Genomic DNA, 14,049 nt, shown 5'->3' with positions numbered 1-14,049 from the left:
TGCAAATGGATAGAATTGGAAACTCCCCAATAGAACTGCTGACGTAACAAAGGAAAGGAAGCTTCTTTTCTTCTTCTTTCTTCTTCTCTTAAGCCGTAAGCAACTCTTCGTCTTGTACCTGAAGCTTGGCGTCTGGACTGATTTCTCCCGTTGGCAAAACCTTTGGCTTTTTCTCAACGAGAAGAAGACCGGGGTGAGTTCTCCAGAGAGTAGAAGCCCTCCCATTCTTTAACTCCCGGGTGTCGAACTTTCCTGAATGTCGTTGTAAGGACATCTGGGGTTTTTCCCTGTTATGTTCAAAAGGGGGGTGTTCGTCAAGCTATAAGCTAGCTTTATGCTCGATGGAGGGTCTAGCCACCATTGCCAGATGCGACCTGAGTTGCTGAAATGAGTCAATACAGAAAACCACTTTCACTGGAGGGTTCTTGGTCATATAAACCCAGCTGTTGTTCTTTATTAGACCATGGTTTCTGGGTCCACACGGTTGTGTGAACCCAACCAGTTGTGGTTTATTCAACCAAACAGACTTCACCAATTGATGCCTTAGCGCGGTGTAGAAACCAGGTCAAAAGGAGCATAACGAAGACCTTTTCAATTTTTTTCTTTTTTCACTCCTACACCTCCATATTTTGCTGACATTGGATTCTTCTTTCTGTCTTTTCTTTTGGAGATACACACACAGAGAAAGAGAGAGATTTCCCCCTTTCTATTGAGATTTTTTTCCTTCAACAGCTCCCAATTCTTTGGAGGGAAAACTTTCAGGGATGGTGGGACCGATATTGTCCAAGATAGTCTCCCTCCCAACTTCCAAAATTCCTATTTGTAAAAAACATAAGACTATCAATGAATCAACCAATCTGTTTATTGTTTTGACCACCAGTTGTAACAAATAAGTTAAGCCTACATAAAAGCCACCGAACAGACATTCAAGTGTGCAAAATTCAGTCCGAACATTGAAACATTGCTATTACGGCAGATTAAAACATGAGGAACTTTTGATAAAAATCATCTCTCTGTTTAGCAGCAGCCCGCGCAAAGCTTGCTAACCTTCACAGTAGGGTCTCCTTGTCTCAACTGGTTAAATATGCCATCTTATGTGGATCAGGCCAAAATGATTTTCCTATCAAGAGGGCTCCGAAAATGTTCCACGTGCGGAAGCAAAAATAGGACAGTGCAATAAATAAGACTAAAAATTCTTTTCTTCCATGGACAGGGAAAGGAGGAAGAAGGTGTGAAGAAGGAGGAGGAGCTGTTCTTTCAGCACTATGGAGAGTCGCAAATATTCTGGCTATCTAGCTGATGATGAGAGCTTCAGAAGACCTCAGGTAAGGACCAAGGAAGAGTTCCCTTCGCATCTCTTTCTAGAAACAGGACTCACCAAACTGGGAGTTAACAGGACCAAAATCTTCAGCATCAAAAAAATCACTCATTAGCCTCTGGGAACACCAGTTCTCCATCCATTTCCTGACTGTAATCCAAACGCAGATCTAGACCCAGATTTTTAAGCAGATGCCCAGAACCTACTCAACTTCTGCAGGTCTTTCTGCAAACTCAACTGACCAATGAAAAGTTTGGTCAGAAGTGGTGTAATGTCTTCTCATTTCTTCCCAGTTTGGCAGTATCTTTAAAGACATTAAAGAGACTTTCTTGAAATCTGTATAGTTCTTGCTGGCTTGATCTTGCCCAGCGGTGTGGGGTCTGACATCTGCTTCTAGGATAGTGTTTCTCAACCTTGGCAACTTTAAGATGTGTGGACTTCAGCTCCCAGAAAAGGCCAGAAATGGAAAGTTATAGGGTTCCCATGCATAGAATTCCAGCATTCTTGGGTTTGGCCATAGTGAATGCATCTTTGCTCCCCAATGAGTACATCAACTCCTAAGGAAGACACAGAAGAAATCTTGTCCAATTCATCTGAATCAAGTGTAGCCCCTCCTCCCGATCAAAATCAACGTTGGCATCAGGTCTGAAGGAGGACCACCCTACGTTCCCAATTTAGAGTTAACTGTTCATCACAGAATGGAAAGTGGGTTTCATTTCAACAGCTGAATTTTAACCCAGTTCCTCTGAAAGGGGCCGGCCCAATCACAGGACGGATGAGACATGTGTCCCAAACATATGCTCAGTAGAAGCAGCTGGGTTGACCAGCAAGTACAAGACATTTTGTTTATTTCTAATAAGTCTCTGTTTAAAGGTATTCTCTGGAGCAGTGTTTCTCAACCTCAGCAACTTGAAGATGTGTGGACTTCAGCTCCCAGAATTCCCCACCCAGCCATCTTCAAGTCGCCAAGGTTGAGAAACACTGCTCTAGGGATTCATTTTCTCAATGTGGATGTCACTTCTCTTTATTAAACCCCTTATTCCTTTATTGCCTGCTGCCCCCTTTGCTCTCTTGTAGGACAGAAACGCCCACGCCAGTTCAAGAAGAAGCCCCTGCGATTGGAGAAGCCTGCTTAGGCCCCCGTCTCGCTGTCAGTTCCGAAATCAACGTTCACCCACCTCCACCGGGACTTTCAACAATTTTTCCCGGGGAGACCAAGGGAAGCGGAAACACTACCAGAGCAGCAGCAGCAGCAGCAATGGGAGACCCAGCCATCTGGCCAACGAATTTTCAGAGTTTGTGGACTTCTTAGCAGATGAGGAGGTCCTGGACAGCCTTCAGCTGATTGTGGAGGACGCCGTCCGGAAGCTTCGCGACATGACAACCCAGAGCGGGGATCCCGTGTTTGACATCCAAGAAGATTCCCGCTCAAGTGTGGACAGTGAGTCGTGGACTTATTCCTACAGTTCAATGCACTCCCAGATAAAATATCAAACCACCACGACCTCCAGCTCGGACGATGACCAGGAAAAGCGCTTCACGAGTGGAGGGGAGTCGAAATCAGGGGGCAAAATATGTCTCTTGGATAAGTATGTTGCCAGGCTCCCCAAAGATGGAAAGAAGGCTGTGCGGGAACTGTCTGGAGGACTCCATGCTGAGGTATTTTTAAGCCAGTGGAATTTCCCCCTCACAATGCAATTCATTGGACCCAAAGGTTTGCATCGGGGTGGTGGGATCCTGCTCAGGAAAATAAATTCCTGCACCCGATTTTCAGCCCCCAGTACTAAAAAGGGTCAGGACTAAGGGATGACCAACCTGGGTTGATGGGAAGTCTGCAAGTTACATGATACAAGGGACTGTGAGAATGACCTTGAGGAACAGGAGGAAGAGCCACAACTAAGACAAAGATTAGATAAAAGAAATTTGAGTCTGGGCAGAAATGTAATGAGAGAAAGTGTCTCAGAATTGACCCTCCCTAGTTCTCTTGGAGATAAGAGAGCGGGGAGGCTCTTTCATACCTGCAAGATTCTGTAGCTGTAACCCTATGATAAAAGTAGTTGTAGCGTTCATAACTTTGGTTTCCAAGTCTGGTCTACCTCGAAGGACTGACACAAACATACCCTGGGCTTGTTTCTTTTGCAGCCCCCTCCCCAAGATTGTGCCACCACAATGCATGCAAAATTCACATGCCACAGACATTTAAAGGGTGGGGCTTTGATGCCAAGGCCACCGGTGCCGCCTTGACTTTTTTGACTCCCCCTCTGGACACCCCTGCCGCCCTATAGGAAACAGGGACTGTCTCTTTCCCACTTCTTCTCCTGCCGTCCCCAAAGACGCCCCTTTGTGGGATTACTAGCATAAACTCGTTCTCCACTGATTGTTTTCGCTCTCGCTCTTCCTCACTCGCAGACGTTTTCCGAACAGTCGGGAGACAGCTACTTCTTCTGGCAAGAGCACTTGCATGTCTGGGCCAAGTTAGCCAAGTCCATGGAACAGCCCAGGAGAGATTATTTTGCCAAACTCAAGAAAGCCCTTCCACAAGAGTCGTTTTCACTCGAATCGCTCCACAAGGAAATCACCAGCGTCTTGAAACGGCCTACCCCGCGTTGCATCCCGCTGTATTACGCCACCCAAGAGCCCTTCCACGCTTTGGATTTCTTAGAAGAAAACAAAATCCTCGTAGCGCTCCAAGATATCATCAACCAAGCGGTTCTCAAAGTCCTGGAGGCCACCATGACGGGTGGGATCCCTTTTATAGATCTTTTTGACGAGCGAAGCTATCTCTGGGAGTCATCCGAGGAGGAAGAGGGCAGTGGTTCAGAATCTGGAAGTGGGGAAGAAACTTCAGAGGAGGGTGATGGTGAAGGCCCATGTGGCGGTGGGAAACGCAAGAAGAAGAGGAAGGGGAAGAAGAAGGGCTCCGGGGATGAGAAAGGGCGGTCGAAATATACTCCACCCCCCCTTCCCAAATCCCAACGGAAGTCCACCCTCCCGGAGGAGCCCACTCGCAAGCCCAAGTACGTCCCGCCCCCCCTCCCCAAAACGAAGCCGAGGGCACCCCCCGAGGAACCCCCACCCAAGCCGAAGTACGTCCCACCTCCTCTTCCAAAACCGAAACAGAAGAAACTGGACGCAAGCCAGACCGAAACCGAGACCACCAAATCGGTAATCATGTGTTTCCTTTCTAATGCTTGGGGCGAGCCAAGACCAAGCCCGGGGCTCTTCTGATGTGTTTGGGCCACCGTTCCCAGAATGCCAAGCTGTATTGCCTAGGAATGCTGGGAACTGGGCTCCCAATCCATTTGGGAGGGCCAGGGTGGGGAAACCTGGGCTAGCGATCTTCTCCGTAAGCCAACATTTGCAGGTCCTGGTTGAACGTATTCAAGGATGAGATGCGTTCTCCTTTGCACACCATCAGCAATCATTTTGGTCGTTGACCTACAAAGCACATTGTCATCTCTCCACCCTTATTCCTTCATGTGTTTCAGAGCATAGGTTCCCAAGTCAACCATCCACAGGGCAGCATGGCTAAATCCTGGCTAAACCCCGACAATTTCACAAAGAGCAGAAAAGAACTCCAAACTCATTCTTTCTTTAGCAGCCCTTAGTTCCACCGAGGTCTCTAAATTGTGCAGTGATCTCCCTTTTCCCCAGTGGCCTCACTGCTGAGATGCCGTTCCAGTACGAGAAAGCAAATGAAATTGTCCTCAGAACAAGCGGGGCTTCTATTAACAAGTAGAGTTATGGAGGTAGGGTGCCAGTTGCTATAGAAAGGAGTTGAAGGATAAATTAGATTAGGTACTAGATCGTATTAGATTAGATCAGGTTAGATTAAATTGGACTGGATTAGATAGCAAATGGATTGGATTAAATTAGATTAGGTAAACCTGGATTAGATAGCAGTGGGATTGGATTGGTTGGATTATGGCAAATAGGTGGATTTGGATTGGATTGGCCTGTGTGATGGAATGGAATGAAGAAGGCCAGGCTCAGGGAGATAAACATTTTCTTAGCTCCCACGCTCCTCCGGCGAGCTAAGAAAATGTTTATCTCCCTGAGCCTGGCCTTCTTCATTCCATTCCATCACACCCTGGCCTGGATTAGACTGCATTAGGTAGCAGATGGATGGGATTGGAATATAGTAAATGGATTAGTTTGGATTGGACTGGATTGGCCTGGATTAGATTAGACTGAGTTAGGGCAGATTGGATTGGACTAGATTAGAGCAAGTATCCGTAAACACGTCCTTGCTCAAATTGTCCAATGTGAACTATAAAATATATTTTAAATAAGGCAAAAGGAAAGATACTGTCCCGGTGAGCTTCTGATGTCCTCGCGTATTCCTGCCATCCCACAGATGTTTATTCTTGTTTACTTTCCTCCCCACACTCTTCGTTCGGGACCCCTTTATCCCAGTGGCTCAGCCTTTCTCTGCAGGATCTGCCTCTCACAGCACTGTTGCCTATGAGCAAGTTCTTATTTTAAGTGTTTCTCTGAACCAGTTCCCTAAACACGGGTTCTTCTTTTCTTCTGCTGTTCACAGACGATTCTTACAAGGGACATCATCACTCCCAAAGATATTAAACGGGCCCGTCTGCAGGCTCGGCCACTTCCAAAGCAGTCAATCATTGACTTCTTGATTGAAAACGCCGCAAAGATGATCTTGTACAAGTACAACTATGAAACCCTTCTTTCCGAGAAACTGGGTTTCATCTCGGTTCCGGTCACGAAAGTGTTGCTGGAAATCATGTTCGGCTACAAGAAAGTCAGGGGTAGTGGGATCCGTCTTTCTTCTCAGATTGACTGGACGAAAGTCTACGAGGAGGTCTACAAGAAGAGACCCCCCAAGCCCAAAGTGCCGAAACCGGACAAGAAGAAGGGTGGGGACAAGAAAAAGAAGAAACCCGGAGAGAAGACAAAAACAGACGAGAAGAAGACCACGCTCTTAAAACCCACAGGAGTACCAAAAGGAAAAGTCGTCGTAATGAAGTTGCCCGGGGAGCAGGACACGAAGTCCCACAAAACAGAAGGCTTAACTTCCATCACTGAGCAGGGGGAACCCGATATTTTTGAGATCGTCCCTCCACAATTTCCAACCGATACTGAACCAGACCAGGTCTCCGCCGATGAGTATGGTTTCACCCAACCATCAAGCTCAAGGCCATCGGCTATTGGAAGTCCAGACAGCGTGAAGGCCTCAACTGTTACAGTAGAAAATCCCAGGAAATTCGAAGATGCTCCAGGGTCTCCTTCAGCAGCTGGCACTCCAAGGCACTCACATTCCTCCCGAAAAGCCAACATCGCCCCTCAGAGTAATCGCGGGTCTACCGGTCTGTTACCAGAGGTGGAATCGACCAGCCAGCTGCCTGAAGCTCAGCTGAAGAAATCTTTTTCTCACAAGTCTAGCTTCGGTGGAGAAGGGAGCAAGACCGTTCTACCTAAAATCTGAAGCTCAACTTCTGTCTGATTAATAAGCACACATTTGTATACGGCGCCATAACTCAGATAAATGCCCTCGTTCCGCTGAATCTAACCGGTATCTCACCAGCAAGATGATCAGCCGGTTGGACTTTTGGAGGTTGAGTTTTTTCTTCATAAAATGTTGAGTTTATTCTTCCTAATCTGTCCTACCATCTTGTCAGAGAGGTGACGGAGCTCCCTCTGACGGTTATGTACTTTTTAACATTAAAAAGCCTTTTTTTCCTTGGTCTCCTATCTATCCTATGCTTTCTTTTGCCTGTTTAACAGAAGCCTCCTTGTCATTCTAGAAAAAAAAGTTTCAGGTCAGCAGAAAGAAGACGATCTTCTCGTTTTGAATTCACATCTCTGACTGTCCACCAGCAGCCCATCGGAAGATTATGGTTCTAAATCTGAGTTATGCTTGACCAGCAAAACTCTATCCAAGTTGGGAAGGAGGTAGCCAGATTGGAAATGTGCAATATGTCACGAAAGGCAAGTGGTGGGGCTCACACGGGTGGGGTTGATGGAGTCAGACTAAAAGGCATTGTTTCAGCCCAACAAGGTAGACCGGATTAAGAAACCATATAGGTTGGGCTACTCTTATTGTAAAGCTATAGTTGCAGGATTCTGTAAGTCTGAATATGCTTCCCCCTCCCTCACTTTATCTTCATGTGAGCTAGGGAGGGGCTTGTCTGAGACGTTTTTTCACATTACTTTCTTGGCCTGGACTCAAGCCCCTTTTATCTGACCACTGCCTTGGTACCTGCTCTTCCTCCTGTCCTTCAAGGCCATTCCCGCTTTCCTCCACAACTGTAGAGTGTTTGCTGCACACTTTACAGGAAACCTGTACAGAAAACTATACAGAAATGCCAGCAAATATGGGATTGGTTTTCTACAGCTGAAATTGATATTCCAGGGATCTAAGGCAGAAAAGCTAGGTGTGCCCCCTCCCAGACAGGAATGATCAGTTTCTCAGGGAATAGAAATGCACTGTGCAAAAGCTTCGATTTAACCAGATTACTTCCTCATTCATGTCTCCTTCCTTCCTTCCTTCCTTCCTTCCTTCCTTCCTTCCTTCCTTCCTTCCTTCCTTCCTTCCCTTCCCTTCCCTTCCCTTCCCTTCCCTTCCCTTCCCTTTTTTGTCTTGATCCATTTACTTCTTTTCCTTTCTTTTCCTTTCCTTCTTCATCCATTTGCTTCCTTCCCTTCCCTTCCCTTCCCTTCCCTTCCCTTCCCTTCCCTTCCCTTCCCTTCCCTTCCCTTCCCTTCCCTTCCCTTCCCTTCCCTTCCCTCTCTCCCTCCCTCCCTCAACTTTCCTTTCCTTTCCTTTCCTTTCCTTTCCTTTCCTTTCCTTTCCTTTCCTTTCCTTTCCTTTCCTTTCCTCTCCTCTCCTCTCCTCTCCTCTCCTCTCCACTCCACTCCTCTCCTCCCCTCCCCTCCCCTCCCCTCCCCTTCCCTTTTTTCCCTCCTGGTTTTTCCTTGCTTTTCCTTGGGGTCCACCTGGTGTTTGACAATCTTGGCTGAAAGAACCAGGCCCCAGAGATTCCCCCAGGCACTGGGGCAGGATGTTAGCATAGGAGTTCTGGCACCAGTGTAAGGGTCCAGTGATCTGTGTTTGTAGTGAACCTCAATGAAGTTTTAGTTGGTTTTTATTCTTTTATAGTTTTTCATGTTTTTTGTGGACCGCCCAGAATCATTGGGAGTTGGGCAGTGTACAAATTGAATTAAAAAATAAAATAAAATAACCCAAACCCAGCTCCACCCTCTGGTCATGCTCGGATAGAGTCATACTGAGATGCCAGAACTTTTGAAAACACAGATATCTACAGGCTGGGGCTTCTGCGAGCCATGGTCAAAAAAGTCAAGATGGTGGCTGCAATGTTGGGATTAAAGCTCTGCCTGTTTTTGATGGGTGTTAGCTAAGAGGCTTCTGCTCCTATGTTTGCATAATGTTTGTCTTCAGTTTTGCAACATTTTAAGGAAGTTTGCAAAGCGCCCAGATTGGGTAAGCATCATCATCGTTGTTCCTCATGCAACCCTGACACTGGGTTCTTTTTAGTAGCTTACATCAAAAACAATCTAAGAAGCAATGATCCCCAACGACACATTACTTTTCTATTCTTATTCTGTGGTTTATAATCCTAATAGGTAAACTGCCTAGAGATTAAAGTGGCATGCCAGTTGATTTAATACATGAATAAATAGCCCCCTTTTGATCTTTCAACACGCTAAGAACGATCGTCTCGTTGGCTGAGCACCATAGCAGGAACACTGAATGCAAGAAACAGGAGATATTTTAATCAGAGCCTTTTTTTACGAAGTAAAGTTCACGTGAGCGGAAGACGGGATTCGAACCGAAGACGCGACCTAGACTCCTATTCTGGCCCCAGCGGCAAACTGGCGGCCCCGCCCACCCCCTTATCCTCAGCCCCGCCTTTCTACCCGACCCCGCCTCTTCCCTGGCCGCCACGCCGCCGCAGCGGATTGGCCGCTCCGCCGCGCGCCGCGAGCCTATCAGCTCCCCCGCGTCGCCCTGCCCCGCCCCAGGCGGGGGCGGAGCCGGAGCACGTGCCCCGTGTTGGCAGCCGCTGATTGGCTGCCGCCGAGCGCCGGTACCGGAAACGGTTTCTGAGGCGAAGCTCGAGCCGCCGCCGCCCGCCGCCGCCGCGCCGGAGAGGCCTTGGAAGGAGCGGAGATGCGGCGACCGTGCGGCGGTGATTTCTCCCCGCCCTCGGCTCGGCCCGGCCCGCTCTCGTCGCTGCTCCTGCTGCTGCTGGCCTGCGGCCCGTGCCGGGCGAAGGAGACCGAGGCGGGCGCTGTCACTTGCGGCTCGGTGCTGAAGCTGCTCAACACGCGGCACAACGTGCGGCTGCACTCGCACGAGGTCAAGTACGGATCCGGTGAGGAGGAAGCGACGGGGGCGGGGGGCCGGGGAGTCGGGCGTGGGGGCGGCGGGAGGCCGAGCGGGGACTACAACTCCCAGAATCCCCAGCCCAGGCGGGCTGGGACCCCTCGGGCGTGGCTGCAAAGTGAGGAAGGGAGGCCGGGGTGGGGGGGGCTGCTTCAGATAGACAGCTCCTGAATGGGGAGGCTCTGTGGCGGATGGGGGCTACCCGGAAAGATGGGTCTAAGCCCCCCCGGGGGGGGCGAGGTTGCTTTGAGCTTCAGATAGACAGCTCCTGAATGGGGAGGCTCTACCACGGATGGGTCTAATCCACCTCCAGGCTGGGCTGGGACCCCCCAGGATCTCCTCTTGGGCTTTTGTCACCCCCCCCCGATAGGGGCTTATTGAAGAGGGGCAGCCTTTTCTCCATGAATGAAATCAGTAAATAAAAGCCAGAAAGTGGGTGGGCTTGGGATGTCTGGGTGCCCCGTTTAACATGGGGGGCCGGGGGCCGGGAATGGTAGGAAATGGGCTTTATACGGGGTTGGGGGGAGTTTGCTTTGTTTTTCGGCCTCTGGAGAGATGTATGTGTTTGCACTGCCCTTCTTAAGCGTTTGCCTTAGAGCTGCCATGGGTTTCCTGCCCCCCAAAAGGGTGAGAAATTATGCCGTCAGTTTTCAGTGATGGGGGTTTGAAGGGGGGGTGCTGCAAAAGGGGTTCAGGGACTGCAGGTTGCACAACCTGTTCTAACCATAAACTCCTTTTAGTGACGCCTCTCCTCCCTAAATGGGGCGCCTTCCAAAGACGCAGCTCCCAGACTTCCTACCCAAAGGCTGTGCTAGTGTTTAAACTGAGCCACTTTAAGATGGGTGGACTTCAACTCCCAGCATGCTGGCTGGGGAATTCTGGGAGTTGAAGTCCATCCATCTTAAAGTGGCCGAGTTTAAAAAACACAGGTCTAGGCAAGCTGGAAGACTATGGGAGGTGAAATTCAGGACATCTGGAAAGGGCCAGGACAGCAAAGGCTGATCATCATAATTTTTTAAATAGTTGTATTGTTCTTTTTTTTGTTGGTTTTCTACTTGTTTTAATTGTTCATAAGCCACCCATTGTTTTCCTCAATTCCTTTGCACATATGAGATAGGCAGCCATATAAATTTGAAATATTTATATATTATTATTGCCGTTGTTATCACTGTTAGATTTTTATCCCCCCTTTTTTATATATAACTCAGATGGCAAACATACGTAATACTCCTTAATCCTATTTTCCTCGCAACAACAAACCTGTGAGGTGACTGAGAGAGAGGGCCTGGCCCAAGTCACCCAGCCAGTATCATGGCTAAGGCAGGACTAGAACTCACCGTCTCCTGGTTTTTTTGCCAGCACCTTAACCACTACCTCAGATTGGCTGTATATGTACATACAGTCGTCATCGTTGTTGTTGTTGTTAGACCAAGCCTACCCATTTGTTATGGCTAGCAGTTTGTTCCTACTGGCCCCAGACAGGGTTTTTGGAGGAGGAGGACCAGGGCAAGAACATAGGCAATATCCTCTGTGATTTCTCTAGCTTTGGCTTTCGTAGATTGTCTCTGACCATGAAATTTCAACATCAGTTTTTAAGAAGAAACCAGTTCAGTCAGACCAGAGTATCCGTCTAGTTGAGCAACCTGCTTTGAGTGGTTGGCAGGATATCTGGGGGAAACTTGTTAGTGTCCCTTGTCTGTTATTTAAAGGTAGATTACTTCTGTATCGTTTATTTCCTACCTATATATTCAGTGACATTGAAGTTTCAGAGAACTGTCAGTATGAAAAGGAAACAGTAAAAACCCTGTACAGAGAGATTTCATATAACTCTTTTGATTATTTGGTGCTGATGGATCAGGAAAGGTTAGAAGAAAAATAAATGCAGTGCAATGTAATTATTTTTTCTGCACTTTCTTCTTGGGAATAATTAACGTCAGCACATATAAACCTGCAATCTTTCACTGACAAGAGGGTAACTGTTTTGTTACTAGGTAGCGGTCAACAGTCAGTGACTGGAGTGGAAGTGTCAGATGATGCTAACAGCTACTGGCGGATCAGGGGCAAAATTGATGGGTCCTGCCAACGAGGAGTGCCAGTAAAGTGTGGGCAGGCAGTACGCCTTACCCATGTCAACACGGGGAAGAACTTGCACACCCACCACTTCCCATCACCCCTCTCCAATAACCAGGTAAAACTAGAGTATTTCGGCATATTTCACACTGTACTTATTTCAGCTATATGGACACATTTAAATCTAATTGATTCTACTACCAGGTCGGAACTTTAGGAAGGATCTAGCCTATTATGAGCTTGTTAAAATGTTAATCATGCTTTTTAATTTGTTGTCTCCTGTTTCATCCTACATATATACAGCATAATTCTATACAAATTTAAGAAATAAGTCTTACTATGGTTAATTTTTGTTTTTGGTGAGACGTTGCCCTCAATTTTGTGAGTTTTTAATGAATTGGGACATAATTGTTCTTGACAGTTGCAGTGCTAAAAATCCTTGAAGCTTGTTTGTGGTTTTCGGTTTGTTTCTTAATATGCAAAACTACATTTCCAGCATGACTTGATTTGTATTCAGATATATACACAAATGGCAACATGTCCCTAATTCCAATTTAATGATAAAGGGCTACTTTGTAGAACAAAATGCCATTTTTCCTACTCCACAGTTTGTGAATCTCTTCCACTACTATCGATATTAGTAATTGTTCTGGAAGATATAAATAGAACAAAAGAATATGTGAGTGATAACTCTGTACGTCCGTAATTAATATTCTACTTGACATTGGTGTGAATACTTGTTAATGATGTCAGACAGTGTTTACATTGTGGTTTAGACTATCAAAGTGTTTCATAGCTATTTGTAACTGATTAGTAATTATTGACAATCTGACTATTTCTACTAGTAAGTTAAATTTACTGAACCTTCTACAGGGCTGAGGGAAAGTACTTTATCTAAAACATAGTGGGAGGCCCAAGTTACACTTTTTGCTCTCAGTTCCTGTTTGTTTTTGTAGACGTTATCTACAAAACTTTGATGCCTTAAAAAGGGAAAAAGTTGTTCTAGAAAATATTGGCTTAGTTCACACAATGAATGAAAGCAGAGCAAGTGAACCCATGGCTTAAAACCATTTGCATTCACGCTTCATCAAGTCACAGGATAGCATGTAGTTTGAATCAGATCATTATTTCAAAGCCAATAAAATCCTGCTCACATTTACCATTTCTTCCATGGGTTGCCGTCTTTCAGTATTTTAGGCTAAACCACAACCAACAAACCACAGTAGCTGTGTTCATGCTACAGACTAAGCCAACACAAACAAATCTCATGTTAGTTCAGCATGATGGCCTTGTCCGTTCAGGACCCTAAGCCATCATACAGTGGCTTTGGCATGGGCCGTGTCATTTGCCGACTGTGTCGTGTGATTCAGCCCATTGCGTAAACACAGCTTAAATCGTGCCACAAAGATACGTCTTTAAAACCGTCTCTTTCTCCCACCCCATTCTCTGCATTTGACAGGAAGTAAGTGCCTTTGGCGATGACGGCGAAGGGGATGATTTGGATGTGTGGACCGTACAATGCAGCGGAACATACTGGGAGCGGGACGACGCGGTGCGCTTCAAGCACATTGGAACGGATGTGTTCCTTTCAGTGACAGGGGAACAATATGGGCACCCAATCAGGGGTCAGCGGGAAGTCCACGGGATGCATTCTGCTAATCATCACAACTACTGGAAGGCGATGGAAGGCGTTTTCATTAAGCCCAGCTTGGACTCCACAAAGCATGATGAGCTCTGAATGTGTGAAGGGGTTCTGATGAGTGTTTCCTCCGTAAATCCCTTCCTTGAAAGCTCAGCATCTTAAAGGCGTTGAGATACCTTTGGAGGACAATGTCTCCCCCTTAATTCAGAATGATCTGAATCGGATTGGTGCCCGTTCGTTTGCAGAAGCCATTTCCTGTCCCGCCTCATTCCTTTTTTCCCCTTTTCCCTGAACTAAGAAAAAATGATTCGCTGTGTATATTCTTAATTCCGAGGGGCAATAAAACTTAACTTTTGTAATTCTTTCTCACGTTTTAAGTCAGCTCATTAAATTGTCTTGAATCCTTGCTGAGTTTGCTCATAGACAGTTTGTAGCCTTATGGATTCTGCATTCCTGATGTCCCAAATGAAGCTTCTTATGCCAACCAATTAGTCTGTTTTCGGAAAGCTGTGGCATGAGGAAGACCAGGAGGAGGTGAGTAGAGAAAGAGAAAAGGAATAGTTCGGATCGCCCCCGACTTTCTGCTGCTCTCGCCCCCGATCCATCTGGTGCTTCACACAAACCTCCGTGGTCTTCATTTGTTTTATC

The 14,049-nt window shown here is 46.9% G+C and overlaps 2 protein-coding genes across 2 annotated transcripts; both read left to right on the top strand.

The window, feature by feature from the left end:
- The first annotated feature begins 1,256 nt into the window (after nucleotides 1–1,256).
- CCDC116 (coiled-coil domain containing 116) lies at nucleotides 1,257–7,012 on the top strand. Its single transcript, XM_088135401.1, has 4 exons — nucleotides 1,257–1,325; nucleotides 2,396–2,977; nucleotides 3,728–4,483; nucleotides 5,862–7,012. Exons 1-4 carry the CDS (start codon nucleotides 1,266–1,268, stop codon nucleotides 6,765–6,767), a joined length of 2,304 nt encoding a protein of 767 aa, XP_087991527.1. The 5' UTR covers nucleotides 1,257–1,265; the 3' UTR covers nucleotides 6,768–7,012.
- Nucleotides 7,013–9,382: 2,370 nt separating this feature from the next.
- Nucleotides 9,383–13,765, top strand: SDF2L1 (stromal cell derived factor 2 like 1). The gene is made up of 3 exons (XM_088135368.1): nucleotides 9,383–9,678; nucleotides 11,681–11,877; nucleotides 13,219–13,765. The coding sequence occupies exons 1-3, from the start codon at nucleotides 9,474–9,476 to the stop codon at nucleotides 13,495–13,497; spliced, it is 681 nt and encodes a 226-aa protein (XP_087991494.1). The 5' UTR covers nucleotides 9,383–9,473; the 3' UTR covers nucleotides 13,498–13,765.
- The last annotated feature ends 284 nt before the right edge of the window (nucleotides 13,766–14,049 follow it).

This window comes from Python bivittatus, unplaced genomic scaffold (genome assembly GCF_059951505.1).
Source record: "Python bivittatus isolate LINGU-HERP-01145 unplaced genomic scaffold, Pbiv_v1 ctg000100_np1212, whole genome shotgun sequence".
Taxonomy (NCBI): Eukaryota; Metazoa; Chordata; class Lepidosauria; order Squamata; family Pythonidae; genus Python; species Python bivittatus.
Note: the sequence above shows the minus strand (reverse complement) of the source record. Positions and strands in the feature narration are given on the sequence as shown.

What these genes read in the sequence shown, in the direction of transcription:
- CCDC116 (XM_088135401.1), top strand. Translation starts at nt 1,266, where the DNA reads ATGGAGAGTCGCAAATATTCTGGCTATCTAGCTGATGATGAGAGCTTC. An exon ending in AGAGCTTCAGAAGACCTCAG is followed by an intron (nt 1,326 to 2,395) that starts GTAAGGACCAAG and finishes GCTCTCTTGTAG; the next exon opens with GACAGAAACGCCCACGCCAG. An exon ending in CTGGAGGACTCCATGCTGAG is followed by an intron (nt 2,978 to 3,727) that starts GTATTTTTAAGC and finishes CCTCACTCGCAG; the next exon opens with ACGTTTTCCGAACAGTCGGG.
- SDF2L1 (XM_088135368.1), top strand. Translation starts at nt 9,474, where the DNA reads ATGCGGCGACCGTGCGGCGGTGATTTCTCCCCGCCCTCGGCTCGGCCC. An exon ending in CGAGGTCAAGTACGGATCCG is followed by an intron (nt 9,679 to 11,680) that starts GTGAGGAGGAAG and finishes TTTTGTTACTAG; the next exon opens with GTAGCGGTCAACAGTCAGTG. An exon ending in CACCCCTCTCCAATAACCAG is followed by an intron (nt 11,878 to 13,218) that starts GTAAAACTAGAG and finishes TGCATTTGACAG; the next exon opens with GAAGTAAGTGCCTTTGGCGA.